Here is a 15,512-nt window from a genome sequence, read left to right on the forward strand (position 1 = left end):
TCTTCTCTAGCAAAATCTGCTCATTGATCCCCTGTGCACCTGGGACCAGAGGTCAGTTAATTTCATGTCTACCAAGAAGAGGATCTATTCCAGACTGTCGGTTCCTTATGGGCTCCTCATCTCCTCTCCTCTTCCTCCTTTGACACCATCTTTCTGTTTTGTCTTCCCCCTCCCTCCCCTTTGCACCATTGCCTCATCCTCTTTATTATGATGGCTTTGAAAGACCTGCTGCTACTGCCATCTGGCCCATACCATGTGTGGGAAGGTGGGAACTCAGAGGTCCAGTGACTCCTGTGGGACACAAAGTATAGGTCATTGGGTACTTAGGGCACCACAAAGCTCTAGCAAAGGAGAGAATCCCAAGCACTGCGGTCAGAAAGGCAGCCATTTTGTGGTGATGTTACTCTTGCTTTCTTACACCAATCGTGCAGGTGGCCTACCTAGACAGGCACTGTCCTGCCCTCACCTCATCGGCTGGCCGCCGGTGCAGGCAGTGGGGATTGAACTTGTTGACGTGCAGCACATGAATGGCACATTTGATGCTGAGATGATGTAGTTGGCTGGTGACTTTTAAGAAGAGTAGATCATTCTAGAAGAGGAAAGTTTTGGTTGATGAACCTGTTTCCAAAGTGATAAGACCCCCTGAGGTTCCTTCCCAGACAAGGTGACAAACGACATGATTTTAAGACCTTAAGAATGTGAAGGAGGTGGTGAAATCAAATTTAAAATAGACACCACAGGGACACCTGAACTAAGTACTCACAGGAACAACTGAAATATTGAGAGGAAAAACCCTTACCACAGTCAGGTATTGCAGCATGCGTCCATCAACTCTGGATTCGTGAAACTGGTCTTTGTATTGGGGTAAGCCAATATCATCAAGCCAACCTACAGAAGGAGGAAGAAACAGGTGCGTTAGGATTAACGAGAATGGGAGAATATGGATGCCAAGAAGAGGGGGCAGCAAAGATCATTTTGGAGTTCCAGCTGTGTTCCTTCCCCATAAGGTTTAGGAATCCGTCCGCCTTTCCCAAGGAGACAGCCATCTTTAAGGCACATATTCTCAGGGGAACTCTGTCTACCCTGAGGAGCTTCCAGAAACATTATACACGTATGCCTGTCCTTACGTGTCACCCAAATGTGGTCTAGAAGAGCAGACTTCTCCTCCTGCTTGCTGTTGATGGCTTTTACTGCTAAAACCAGCTTCTTCCGGTGCAGAGGGTGCTTAATTCCTAGCTCCTGAAATTGAAAGATGAAGACAGATGTGAAATTTCAGCAGGCAGCTTGGCCCTCAGAGGATGCTGTGTGGATGGAGATATTCCACCTGTGTGGGAGTGGAACCCCGAACAGTGCCAAGGGATCAATTTGCAGCAACAGAGGGAACCTGGGCCTCCTCTGTCCACTCTCCTGTGTGTGGAGGAGCGGGTGAAAGAGTTGAGGGTGGAGGAGGAGTAGCGGGGGAGGGGGCTCGCCTCCCAAGGCATTGGTTTGGAGAAAAATGGGAATCTCCTCGTCCCGGGCTCAGTCCTTACCTTTTCCATGTCCTGAGGGGTAGCTGTCAGTAAAGTGTGGCCAGATGTCACCCACTGCCTGGCAAAGATCACGTACTGAGCCAGACCGAAGTCCTCCAGCCACGCACACACACGCTCTGTGCTCCACTGGGCGAAGGGGGCATTGGCGTCACTAGGAAGCAGGAAAACAGCACATCCTGTCAGTGGGAGGGCCTGAGACTATCTGAACGTAACTGAGCCTCACAAAAAGGGGAACTATGTTTTAACAAACAATCCCCACCATGGGATCTAGCTGAAAAAAAAATTCCATGAAAGCACCCTCATTTGAAGTAGTCTCTAGGGTTTCCTGTGATAATACTTTGTTTGAACTGTGAATCTGTAGCTGATGAGAGCATGGGGCAGTTATAGATCCTTGTGAGGCCATGTTTACATGTGTCGTTGTCCACGCACACATGCACACATGCACACGTGCCATGGGCCCAGAGTCCTGCCACATTAGGATGAAGAACAAAAACTGAATCGTGTTTTCAATAGGGTTCAACACCATTTTTAGGAAAACACTCAGAAGCTAGGAAAAGGGGGTCAGTTCTCTAACATAAAAAAAACAAAAAACAAAAAAACCCTCTAATCAACAACAGCTAATACCTTGTTTATTAATGAAACACTAGGGGCATTCACATGAAAGCCTATAAAAAAGCAATATTTTTAATCAGTACTAATAACACTGGTCTGAGAGTTGCAGCCAGTATAAGAAGAGATAAAATAAAAATAAGTATAGCTATTGGAAAGGTAAAAATAAAAGAAAGCCATTCCTTCCAGGTGATGACTATTCACCTAGAACTCGGTAAGGTAGATGATTATAAAATACACAGGTAATAATTATGGCATATACAAATCAACAATTTTCTATATACCATCAATGCACAGACACTAACTTTTTTTGTTGTTGAAATAATTTAAAAATTCCACTCAATGCAACCAAAATTAGAAAATGTCTAGGAGTTGTCCTGTGTAACTAACAGCGTGTGGGGCTGGGGTAGTGGTAACTGTAACATTCAACTGAGCAACATAAAAAGACATGAATAAATGAAGAGCTAGATCGTGTTTCTAGACAGGATGACTGGGTATTACAAAGCCATCAATCCTTAGAGACATCAATTTTTAATGTAAACTGTGAATATTAATGGCACACTTAAAATCCCTATAGAGTCTTTTAGGGGCTGGTGAGAGGGAAGATGACAAAGCAAGTTTATATTCATTTAAAAAAATCAATGGTGATTTATGGAATATTAGAAGACTAGCTATTTCAAAAGATTCTTTTCAGGAAAGTACCCATAACATGTTGGTTAAAAAATATTTTTTCTGAATGCCTGGTTGAGTTGTTCTTCAAGTGAGGGAATTCCTTAAAGGGTCAGAATGACAAGAAGACGCTCTTGCCTCTTCCTTCGAGTACCTATAAGCATGAGTGAGGTCTACTCGTATCAAATGGGAAAGGCTGGGAAGCTCTGCACTAGGAGCTCCTGCCTTCCACCTCTGACTCTCTGGGATATCCAGCCCTCGTCCCCATTCCACCCTGGCCAGGGTTCCACACAGTTCTTTGTAGATGGACTAAAGGGAGCTTACCTTTTCTGACCCTTGGGGTCTCTGGTCCTAGAGAGTCTTGGCCCTGCAGTTGCCCGGAGCCCACCTCGTCGAAATTCTGTCATCCCTGGTGCATCAGTGTTGAAATTTCCTGACTGAGTTCTTCGGATTCTGTGTGGACAGGCATCCACAGAGACTGTCAGGGACAGCTGGAAGCGTGCAGTGAGCGCACCCCCTTCTACATAGGGCCACGCCAGCCAGACCCAAGACTCTCAATGGCACTTCTTCCCAGTGCCTCTCTAGAGGTCAAGGGTCATGACCTGTGGCAGCTCCTTGGCCAGACCCAAACCTCAATTCTATTCCTGCCCCTGGGATTTGGGACACTCTTCGTGGGAAAGAACATGAACACTGGTCATTTCACAGACTGGGTCATTTGGGCCAGCAAGTAGTCAGCTTTCTACCTTCCAAGATTTCTTAAGACACAGACTGACCTCTAAAAAGAAGACACTGGCCTCACAAAAGTGTCTCTCCCAGCGTACACATTGATGAGCTGCAGAGAATGTGCTCAGGGTGTGTGGGATGGATGGAGGATTGCCTAGAATGAGTGACATGTAAGGCAACTGGCTATATTTAATGGGTGCCTTTCATAGTTCCTTTTCTCTGAGCCCTAAAAAAGTCACTCAGATTCTTGCGCCTAACATTACCACTCTATTTTCACTGCTGATCCAACATCTAATTGAGTAGTTTATGTAAACTGTTTGCCTAGTCAAGAAGTATATTAATTTCAAGCCATATAATTATGAACATCACAAACTTACTTTCCCCAGAATTTCTTGATGCCTTTGGGGCTCCGTTTACCATCTGGTGTCAGGGGAGACTGGGGGCCCGACTCAGTACCAGACGACGTGGATGAGAAGTCATTGACCACAGCAGTGTCGTCCCAACCACTTTCTGTATCTCCTGAGATTGAGAGAATGGGATGAAGTGTCCATGAGAGGAAGGGGCATGACCTTTAGAAACTTCTCCCCCACACTTGGGCCATCATCCTTCAGTGGGAGTTGGGAAGAGCCTGCCCAGCTCTGCCTTAAGGGAAGAACTTTACACCAAGATCTCAGTAGGGGACTCAAGCACACTCCAGGTTTCTCTCTGAGGAATTAGTGAGCTTAAGGTTTCAAATCTGGGTGAGCTTATGTCTTTAAAATCTAAGGGTTTGGGGTCCAAGTACTTGTAGGTAACTTCAACAAGGAGCTTGTTTTCTTTTTCCAAGGGAGATTGGAGAATGCAGGTGGGAGGGACCTGGCTGAATGTTCGGGAGCAGGTGTCAGGGTAGGGGCACAGGGCGTCTCACTCTCCACCTCACCTGGAAGGGTACAGTACCTAATACGGGGGCACTGACACTCCGGCCACGATCTCCAGCCAACCAAGAAGCAGAGAAGCCACATGAAGAAGCAAGAGAGGCCCAAGTCCAGCCCACCAGAGTTATAGGGAAGCAAAGAAATAAACAAGAGAGTCATCGAGCAAGAGAGAAAAACTCAAACTGAAAGAAAAATAATCCCACAAGGAAGGGAGGGGTGCATGGTAACAAAGCTCGGCCCCCAGGGTCAGCGCAGTGAGAGGAGGGGTCATGTGAGGGGACTGAATGCACCTAGAGCTACTTCCTGGCAGGTGGGGTATCTGCACCCAGGGGGAGGGAGGGTGGGCGGCAGGGGCGGAATACGCCGGGGCCCCACACAGCTTGTGCAGGTGCCAGGGCTCACTTAGTCAGACTAGAATGTTCAAAGCCCCTGCAAGTCCAAGTCTGAGAGTCACCAGGACATACTCATTCAAGGGTTTATCTGGACTTCCTGCAGCCAAAGGCAGAACTGGCCGAGGGCAGAAGCCAACACATGGGCTGGCACAGGGACAGCCGGGGAGGAGGAGTCAGGGGTAGGGAGAGCTCTGCCAGACCCAGGACATTCTCTGCTGGGCCCCATTGATGGGCTGCTGCTGTTGGGGAAAGGTGGCCTCTTATGTGTCAAAAGCAGCAAAGACCTCCACGGTCTTGGGTCCTAAGCACCAAAAGGGATATCTGCTGACTGACATCCTTGCTCACTGACCACTGATTCCATTTCTCTAAGGAAACACTCTCCCTTGGAAGAGCCCATAATATCATTCTACTGGAAAGAGTGAGGCTGCAGTGAGAAAGGCAAAGAAAGGAAAGAGAAGATGAGGATGACAGAGGAGGGAGAGTACGGGATGGGAAGGGTGGATTGGGAGTCTGAGAGGACTGGAAAAGAGGAATGAAGGGAAGGGGTTCAAGAGAGGAGGAACAGAAGAAGAGAGGTGGGGGCGGAGTAACTGTAGCTGGAAGGAAAGGGAGGGTATATACCCTGGTTTTCTGGGCTCTGAAGTGTTTACTGAAGGAAACATTGTGCGCAGACAAGGAGCCATAGTCTCTGGAAGTGGTATGAGTTGTCCCATTCACCCACCCCCATCATACTCCAATTGTGGGCTGCAGTGGTGGGCACAGGATCTTGTGCAATAATCGCAAGGGCCAAGGTTACTGGAGCAGGGGACACCAGCTCAGGGGCTGGACACTCACTCAGCCTCAGCAGGCTGTTTCCTGTGGGGTCAGGCTGAGAGGCAATGGGAGTAGATTTGACAGCATCTCCATTGGGCATGGCTCCTGAAAGCTTCCCAGGTAATGTGGGGTATTTGTGCTCTGCCGGGAAAGTGTTGTCCTATTGGAAGGAGAGATGTTGAATTAGCCGTCAATCTCAAATTCAAATCCAGTTAGGAAATCTCTGGCTGCAGGAACAACTCCGTGTTCTCCAAGAGTCATTTTTTCACTCAGGCCAACACAAATACCCCTCAAAGATCATTCAGTCTGTGTCAGGAAACGGGACCAGAGGTCTGAGAAAGGAAGAAACTTGCCCAAGGCCACACACAGTGAGGCAGGGACAGAGGAAAGCCCAAATTCAGGGCTGACTGCAACTGACTCTCAGCAGAAAGTGGAGCCATCTTGCAAAGGGCGCCTTTGTATTTGGTCTGGCGCTCAGAGGTTCAATGAATTAACAGCTCTTTGAATATATAAAACAGAATTATAATAAAGCTATTGTTTTATTATATAATTAACATAATATAGCTAATATAACTATATCTTTATTATATATTATGATAGCAGTAACTTTGAAAAATATCAGATTAAGGCAAAGTGAGAAGGCATGCACGCACTCAGGGTATGTGACAATAGAAAATGAGCAAGGGGGCTACGTGCCAACGTGGATTCCCCTAGGCACTTAGGGTCACAGTCTGTATGAGGTTTAGCCCCAATGCAATAAGCCCTGGCCATAGAAAGTGTCCCAAATACAGAAGTTGACTAAAAGAGAAAGAATTGGGCTTAGGGCCGAGAAAGATATAATGGCCCCTAAATTCACAAACCTGAGGGAAACACAGTGGAACGCAATTGAGTGAGAATAAAAGAATAAGAAAAATTGAAGCAGCAGCATCAAGGGAGTCAACTATGGGTCACTTGGTTGGACTCAGAAGAAAAATAATATGAAAAACAAAATCAATGTCAAAACTGACAAGTCAGATTAGCAACAGGAGATTTCTGTGACTGAGACATCTTTTGAAGTTTCATTTAGTTAGCAGCCACATGCCTAATATATTTCTCAACTCAGTTTGCTTACAAATGCATGTCCTAGAAATGATTTGAAATTCAATTCATTTATTGGACATTGACTACTAATGCCTTATAAATAAGTTAGCTAAATTCTCCAAGAATCCTGAAAGAATGGCTGGTGAAGTAGAGATAATCAGAACCTTGAGAGATGGAGATCATGTGATTTTTAAGTTCATGATGACCCATAGGTAGGGACTGGACCTAATCAGACATGTGATCAAGACCAACAGTTTCCAAGTACTAGTCCATGGACTAGCTGCTTTCTAATCACCCAGGGCAACTTGGTTCCAGGAGTCTGTATTTTTAACAAGCATCTCAATTTCTCTGATGCACAGTGAGACCTTTGAACCACTGTCTGTAGGGAAGACAACATTAAAAAAATTTAGACAATTGAAGGGCATGACTCCAAGTTCCAGATTATACAGGAAATATGGGAGTGGGAAAGACTCTCAAAACAGACTTCCAGTTGCGTCACCACACATGTCTTCCTACGACAGGGCAGAGACAACCAAGGCCATTGAAGTGGGTTTGCTAAGGAGCTGAGATGTGAAGAGCGCATGGACCTAACCCACAGATGGACTTCAAGGGAGGCCCAGACTAGTGAGATGACAAAAGGAACCAAAGGCAATGGAAAGGGCTCTTAGGTGTCTTCAGCCAAGAAGAAAAGGTGGGAAGAACTCACTGCAAGAGAAGGTCATGCAAGGTCAGGAGGGGACACAGGAGAAACAGAAATGCTTGAATCAGGTCTGCTTCTCTGGTCTCCAAGAAGAGTAAGCCTGGTTTTGGAGGAATGGAAGTCCCAGCCAGGGAGCAGCAGATAACTGATGGCCCAGCACAAAGAGGCAGCACACCTTCGGGGAAGAGCCAGGCATTGAGTCAGATCAACTCAGGCAAAGCCCTTTCTCTTTTGCCTCTTAGAATGTTTTATTGTTTTTCAATAGAGAAAAACAATTCCTGCCTCAGGCCTAGCACATAAACAGAGGCACAGAAAAGGTCATGTGCCGGGGCCTGGAGTGACAGCAATACTACAAGAGCAGTCTCTAGATGGAGAAAGACACGGTTCAGACCCATCAGGAACATCACGCTCCAGTGGTCCAGGGCACAGTTCAGAGGATAACCTGAGAAACTAGTGCTGATCCAAGGAGACTGGCTAGGAATGCCAAAGGTTTGTGACCTGTGCACATGAGAAGGGGATGTTTAGCTCAGAGTGGGCATGAGGGACTTAAATTCTAGAGCTGTCAGGAGCAGGGGGGAATGACTTTGCCATGGGCTCCAGAGGGAGAGCCAGGATCAGCGATGCACATGCTAGGGGAGCCCAGAGGTGATGCTCAGAGACAGAGCTAGGAAAGAATACAGGGAGCGTCTTACAGTGTAACAAGCTCTCAGCCACCAGTTTTAGGGGATGCCGTAGAAAGACTCTTGCAGCTGAGGCCGAGTGCACTTCTGTGTTTTTAAACCATGACATATCAGCACAGAAAGGATGATAGCTGCCACACTCTTCTAATTGTGTGCTGAGAGCACATCCCCCTTCCCAGCAATCATCTCTGCATTGCCTGGTTAAAGATAAATTCCTCTGAGCTTATAAAAAGAAGATAATAAGAAACCCTATCCCACAGATAATGTAGGTGAAAGCACACTACAGCTGGGTGTACCTACAATAAAATGGGAAGTTCTGTCTTTTCTCTCACCCTCTTATCCCTTAGAGTTAACATATTTTAGGGTTACAAAAGCTGTAACTTGCTAAATGAAAACACTCTAGCAAGCAATACAACCACAGAGAGGTGATAGGGATGTGTACTTAACGTACCTTGAGTTCTCCCACCAAGGAGAGTTTGTTCCCATCGACACACTATGGAATGACAAAAAGGATTCCAATTATGTGGAGAAAAAGAGACCTGTGTTAGTCATAAACAATTCAGGACCAGCTTGGATCTGCAGGTCTCTTCCCCTCCCTTCCTATCTTTATGTCAGGTAATCACCATCCAGGGCAGGAAACACAGATCACTGTCCAATCCCATAGACAGACATCCTGGGCAGCTGCCAGAAATCTGACCGGGAGGAGAAATAGGCACATGACCATAAGAGCAAAGCTACTGAATGGGCCCATGGCTCCTGTCACCTCCAGGCCTTACGGTTTTCCACTATATCAACAGGGAGGCTGGTGCCCTGCTGGAGACCAAGGGATCCTATGCAGCGGCGCTCAGTGAAGGTGCTCTGTCAGGGCAGGACCCTTGATATCCAATGTCCTAGCTCAAGAGCCTGTGACTGTCTTCCCCAGCACAGGGGTCACCCACATGATCATCTTTCCAGACTCTTAAAAAGCTTTCTTTCCAATCTTGTAAATTATCCTGCAGCTCACTCCTGGGATCACCTCTGCTATCCACATTACTTCCTGATTCAAAATCTCTGTCATACTCTTGGTGCCCTGGGGATACAGAGCCATATTCGAGGTCTTCCTGGGCTTGATATGCCTGGTGGCCCTGATCTTACCTCCTTCTGCTCACCATTTTCCAAAGCCTGCCTGGGCCCACCTCAATATCTTTCCACCTCAACTCCAGGCAGCATTTCCTGACTTGCCTGGCCCCTAAGATCCCTTGGGCCACAACTGACTGGTTTTCTCAAAACATTCATATAATTTCTGCCTCCCCATTAACTTGATGAAAGCCTCTGCCTCTGCAAGGTGGACACCAGGACCTCGCTTGTGTGGCCTAGCACTGTGCTGGGCATGAAGAAGCAACTCAGGAATCTTATGGAGAGACTGACCTTATCCACAGATTCGCTTCTCAAGTCTTCTAGACTACAGGAAAGTTTTTTCTGAGCCCTGGAAAAACACAAAAGAAAGTTACTGGGGAAGGAGTATGTAGTATCAGTCATACAGGGGACATTCCAAATTGGTAGCCAGTAGTCTGTCTTGGGCTCTGGGTCAAGGTCAGGAAAAGATCACCCTCTCATCATAACCATTACGTATTAAGATGAGACTGGCCCATCTTGGGGATAGCCAGGTGGGACAATGTGTTGGTGAGGGCATGAGAGCATCACTTAAATCCAAATCAAAAGTCCTGGCATTCCTCAAAAAGCTAGAATACACTCATTTCTGTTGCATCAATGGGAGCTGTTTTGTGGTCATAAAGACAAATGTCTACAGACTCAAACAGAGGAAACGTGCCAGTACTGCCTTGTCTGTGAGTCTAAGAGTAATCCAGGGAGGAGGAATTACTTTAGAGTGGAGATGATCACATCAGCTACCCCCAGTTCCAAAGCAACACCTGCTAGAATTTTCCAACCCTCTGCTCTGGCTCTGAACATCCTGATCAGTCTGCTCAGGGGAATTTGCTTTCTCAAGGGCTATTCTGCAGAGAAGGGCACCGGTTTAATAAAGAGGCAACACCAACTGTGGTCACAAGGGTTACCTTGTGACAAATCTCCTTGGAAGTGATATTTCTCAGTTCATATGAATAAATCAGCATCTGTTTGTACATTAGTCTCTTGTGAGTCTGGTCAGTATGAGTTACTCAGTGTTGACTTACTCCTGAGTGAACTCATAAACCAAATTTCTTATTCTGCTACACTAAGGACAGACCAATGGCCCTCTTTGACAGCACCATTTGCTCTGGGGCTAAGGCTCTGGGAAAACTGGGTCTCTGGGAAGCAGGGCTCTGAGAGTGTAGGCTCTGGAGAGTCAGCACCATTCTGGGGAAGCTTCCATCATGCTTATGGCCATCTTCTCCAGATGCCCTGGCTGAAAGACAGTGTGCTCTTGGCAGTGAAGCTCTATATCTCCATTACTTGGAAATGTGCTCTAAAGAACCGACATAAGGAACTAGAAGTAGGTTCCTTTGAGAGGAAACCAGACAGATGACAGCCAGGTGACCCCACAGGCCAGCCCATTATAAGCTCATTGCTCTGTAAACCTTCCCCAAAGCAACTGGACCAGCTTCCCTGTAGGAGAAATGACCCTTCCTAGAAAGCATGGCTTGTCACAGGGTTAGATTCACCGTGAGAGCAGGAAGGACATTTCAGAGGGGCTGACAAAAATGGCAGGCACACATCATGGGATGGTCTCAGCTCTGATGAGCCACTGGGGGGCACGGATGAGGTACAGCCATCTCTCCTCTGAGGATCTAACCCGCGACCAGGGCCTTTCTCAGTGACAATGACCCAGATCCTCCACTGTGGGAAGGAAAGCCCCCCTGTGGCTAGGGGTGATAGGCATGGTTCGTGGTTTTGGTGCCATTGTAGCCACTGCTGGGGCCTGGACTGCTGCCCTGATGGTGGCAAGCCATGTGTGCCCAGGACAGGGTGGCCATGCTTATCTCATAAGGGGCCTGAGGGCACAGCAGCTCTGCGGAAATGCTTTGGCATCCTACCTGGTTTCCAGTGATTTCTGAGGAAGTGGAGGTGGCCCCACTATGGGAGAGCTACATCTTGGAGGCATCTGCACCAGAAAGAGAAGAGTCACCACAGAGGACAGTCACTGTTTGGAGACCACCTACCATCCTTTCCCCTTCTTTGGATGATTTCTCTTGGGGAATTACACTTCTGCCCCTGGATACAGCCATGGTGGCTACGTCAATTCTGGCGCTTTGCCCTTTCAAGATACCAAGGAGGTAGGTGTAAATAACTACACAGGCCCCCTTGCCTCTCTTCCTGGGCCGAAGTTCATATCCTAGCAGCAGAATCCTGACAACAGTCCTGAGACTTAACTCCCAGGGCTCTTGCTGCTCCTGCCCTTTCTGAGCTCAGTCCTTCAGCTTTTCCTTTCATTCAGTGAGCGACTGCTAACCCTTTCAAAAACATTCCTTTTTGGCATAGATTAGCCAGAGTAGATTTATGTTGCTTGCAATGAGCAACACTGCAATTGATATAGTCACTCAACAAACATGAGCAGCATCTATGGCCTGCCAGGGGGCTAGGTGTGGGGCAAGCACGCCAGGAAGGCAGACAAGTTAATTGGGATAAAAGATCAATGTAACATGTCCTTATGGCACTAATACCTGTAACATGACATGGGGAGAGAGGAGAGGGAAGGGCTCCTCTCACTGATGGGATGGCTAGGAAAGCGACTTGAGCTGACTCTTAAGAACTGAGAACGGGCTCTTCAAGAAGACAAGAAGGGAGAGAGTGACACAGATGGCGTGGACTTGAACTAATGGCGGTGCATAAGGACACAGTCCCCTGTCTTCAGTATTAGACTGACTGCAAAGACCACCTCTTTTCTCTAGAGCTCAGAATCTTTTTGGTCTACTATAGGAAGAACCCTGGGATTATAGTAGAGTTGTTAAACCCTGACTTTTTGGTCCAATAAACCTGGCTTCAAGTCAAGGTTCTGCCATCTATTCACTGATTACTTAGCCTCTCTGAGCCTCAGCTTCATCACAATAAAATAAGGATCCCAATGGGGTGTCATGAGGAGTAAATGAGGTGAGCCATACACAGTGCTCATCATAGTGACACACAGGGGTACTGAGTACGTATCAGTTACTGCTATTTTATTCTTGCCAGCCATCTGGAATTCTTACTTTAACTAGGCAACTGGGTCATTGGGTGACACTTTTCCTCTCTCCTTAAGTAAAAGGGTTGAGCTGAACTGCTAAGATCCTCTTCAATTTGGCTGTTCTGGAGTTTCTTGTTATTTTAGATACTAGATCCTAGATTAAAGCCCCTTCTCTACCTGAAATCTATATATACAAGTTTGCTTACTTATATCTATGCTAAGTCCAGAGAGATTCATATAATAACAAGCAAAAGAGGAGAAAGAAAATCTATATGCTGGTTATAGGTCTACAGGGGATGTTTGTGAAGTAGGAATGCATCAATTCAAAACTGACAGTTCTCCCTCTAAATGAACAGGACACATCTATTCATTCAACAGAAATTCGTTGAATTCTGCTGGGTACCAGGCATTACTGCAGACTCTGGAGAAACAATGGTAAGTAAAAGCAACAACACTTTTGGTCTATGTTTATGTTCCAGAAAGGAAAGACAAAACAAAAAAAGAAACTGGATTAAAAAAGAAAAGCCCTACCCTTGAAAGACCAGTATCCACTATACTGTCTTCCCAAGCAGAACAACACAGGCCTGTGCCTGGGGCTCCTGCTGTCCTCGGGGCTCTCCCCAACGCCTCCAGAGCCACTCCACTGATTTAAAGTTTCACCTGTTAAGATTTATGCCTGACAGGTGCCTGACTAGATCCTCCCCTGTGCTCAGGGTAAGCTCTTAGAGCCTGCTGAAATCCCACATCACCGAGGGAAACATAGCACCTCTGGCTTAAATAATTCTTCGGGGCCTTTATTTGTAGTGTTCGGCTTTCTGAAACTTCCCTCCAGCTCTTCCTCATTGATGGAGAGACTTCTCTCTGAAGGCCCTGGAAGCATTAATGCAGAAAAAGAGATCACTGTTATAATTGTACCACAAAATTCTAACATTGTTTTGCCTCCATGAAGACAAACTGAGGAATATACATGGGGGCCTTAAGCGTCATTTGGAAGATTCTCCAGGGCATCTGAGCAAGGGCTGCCAAGAAGGTTGTCTTAAGATCAAAGCTTCTGTGTGGAACGAAGAGAAGGCAGCCTGTGGTGTCCCCGCCCAACCTTCTGACTCCTTGGCCATAGGCAATCAGGCCTTGAGAGTGACCTGACCCAGGATCTCAAAAGATTAGAGAAAACAGGGCAGTGACTTGTGTACAGGACTGGGGTGGTGGGATGGAGCTTACAGGTCCTGGGCACTGACCAGTCACCCTCAACCCAGTTTGGGGCTTGGTTTCTTCCTAAGATGAGGCAGCAGCTCAGCCGGAATCAGAGATTCCTGGATACCCTCAGAGCAGTCCTTTCTATGAAACAGCTGCTTCCTTGGGATCTGTGATGGAAGCCCAGGTCGATGGCGTGAACAAGGCAGGCAGCCTGGCACATGCCCCACTGTGCCCATAAGAACATGAATGCTGCCTGCATGTTGCATTCAGTCTGGGCAGCAAATACGAAATGCAAACAACTCTCCCTGCCCTGTGATTTTCTATGGAATCCTAGGCTCCTAGAGACTCAGAGAAGCCTCCCAAGTCCCTGGGAGTCTGCTGGGGGAGTTTTCCATTCTCTGGGAGGTGGACAAGCTCTAATCCCTAATAACGGCACTGAACTGATTTTTGATCCAGGTTTGACTCCACTCAATGACTCTCTAAGGGGTAACCTGGGAAGATGCATAGATCTTCCAAGGATGGGGGTCCCCAAGGGCTCAATTTGAAGGCTTTATTTTCTTGGTGATCTGGATAGTCCTTGAGAGTTCTGAACTGAGTGCCATTTGGCAAAATTTATGGAAGTCATTTAGTTATTTATTTTTTTTGGATTGCATGATGCCTTTTTATTTCAGACATTGTAGATTGCAAAATCTTCACAGTTGGAACAATGTTCTCCAATTTGCATTTGATTCCGAAACAGAATCCCAGCCAAACACAGCTTGTGAAAAGTGCAAGGCATTAATCATTGTCACTGCTATCACTAATTGTGACCTTACTATACCTGGCAGGGATTGAGGGCTGGGGGGGGGGGGGGGGGTGAGGGGGGGGGGGGAAGGGGAGCAATGCTTCATTCTGTTCAGTATTTTTCTACTCTATGACAAAATTTCTGGAAATCTTAACAGTTGCCAATTGCCTTACAATTCAGGACAGTCTAACCAGTTCTGTTTTCCAGCAGAGGACCTCCTCCAAATGAAGATGAAGAATCTTCTGGAAGGACTGCCCTTGGATTTAACACAGCAGCTGGAACCTCTGAGAGAAAATGGTGCTCTCACCTTGAGTTGCCAGCACGATCTCCTTCACCCTTCGGTACTGGTTTAACAGCCCCGTGAGCTCCTCAATCCGACGGTCCTGTCACAGTACAAAAGCAGACTCACATGTAAACACCACCACTGCCACCTCTAGTGAGTTCATTTGGGAGCCCAGGCTGTGTTCTGCGCCCACTGAGGGGAGATGCCGTGTGGACACACGTTGTCCTGGCCTGTCCCAGAGCCTGGCTTCTCAGTGGTCTGCCTCCCAGGTAGCTGCCGGCACTCCTGCCTCTCCCTGAAGGCTGAGTCCAATCTCTAGTCATAAAACAATCCCTGCTTGACACAGCCTTCGAGGGGCTGAAACAGTTCCAGAAGCAGGAAACTCACGTCCCCCTACCCTCCTGAGGTAACCATTAAAATCTGCCTCCTGATCCAAGTGTTTGCCTCTGGAACTACACACAAAAAAATGAAAAGACTAAAACTGTCTATTTCTCCCAATAGCCTCACCTCATCTTTAGGAGTCTGAGGTTCCTTACACAAGAGAGGGTATTCCTAGAGGGTCATTTCAGCAGAGGCCTAGGAACTTGGGAGGCCACACAGATCCTGGAGTAAAACAAACTTGGGCATAAACTCTAGCTCTGCCATCCGCTGTTACCTGACCTTGCACAAAACTACTAAAGCACTTTGGGTCTGTTTCCTCATCTGCAAAACTCAGGAGTGTGATCCTCCAAGGTGATTTTTGTGCCAGGTGGGTCTTCTGTGTTTATAGAGGTGTTATTTTACAATTACGAGGGAACTGTGTGTGAAGAATATAAGACGGCAGGGCAAACAGCATGCTGCCTGGTGTCTCTCTGATGGCTCTATCACTGGGTCATGCGTGGGGGAGATCGGTGGATATGTGCTCCAGTTATGCCAGAAGTCTCAGCAACAGGTATGACATGTAATCACAGTATATTCTTTCTGCTACACCAGCATGAACAGGCATGGCTTTAATCTGCCTT

General features: G+C 47.0%; 1 protein-coding gene across 1 annotated transcript in view; it reads right to left on the bottom strand.

The window, feature by feature from the left end:
• Positions 1-15,512, bottom strand: part of PPFIBP2 (PPFIB scaffold protein 2) — a 95,054-nt gene that overhangs the window by 7,324 nt on the left and 72,218 nt on the right. Inside the window, exons 10-22 of the mRNA XM_090264317.1 lie at positions 14,536-14,611; positions 13,017-13,120; positions 11,124-11,191; positions 9,520-9,577; positions 8,564-8,605; positions 5,674-5,812; positions 4,470-4,502; positions 3,911-4,052; positions 3,135-3,263; positions 1,533-1,683; positions 1,128-1,239; positions 800-888; positions 467-589 (exon numbers count right to left, since the gene is read on the bottom strand). Of these exons, the coding sequence (XP_090120443.1) occupies positions 467-589; positions 800-888; positions 1,128-1,239; positions 1,533-1,683; positions 3,135-3,263; positions 3,911-4,052; positions 4,470-4,502; positions 5,674-5,812; positions 8,564-8,605; positions 9,520-9,577; positions 11,124-11,191; positions 13,017-13,120; positions 14,536-14,611 (1,266 nt within the window). The remainder of the gene's footprint in view (positions 1-466; positions 590-799; positions 889-1,127; positions 1,240-1,532; positions 1,684-3,134; positions 3,264-3,910; positions 4,053-4,469; positions 4,503-5,673; positions 5,813-8,563; positions 8,606-9,519; positions 9,578-11,123; positions 11,192-13,016; positions 13,121-14,535; positions 14,612-15,512) is intronic.

The sequence above is a fragment of the Furipterus horrens genome, unplaced genomic scaffold (genome assembly GCF_987537825.1).
Source record: "Furipterus horrens unplaced genomic scaffold, mFurHor1.1.pri manual_scaffold_2, whole genome shotgun sequence".
Taxonomy (NCBI): domain Eukaryota; kingdom Metazoa; phylum Chordata; class Mammalia; order Chiroptera; family Furipteridae; genus Furipterus; species Furipterus horrens.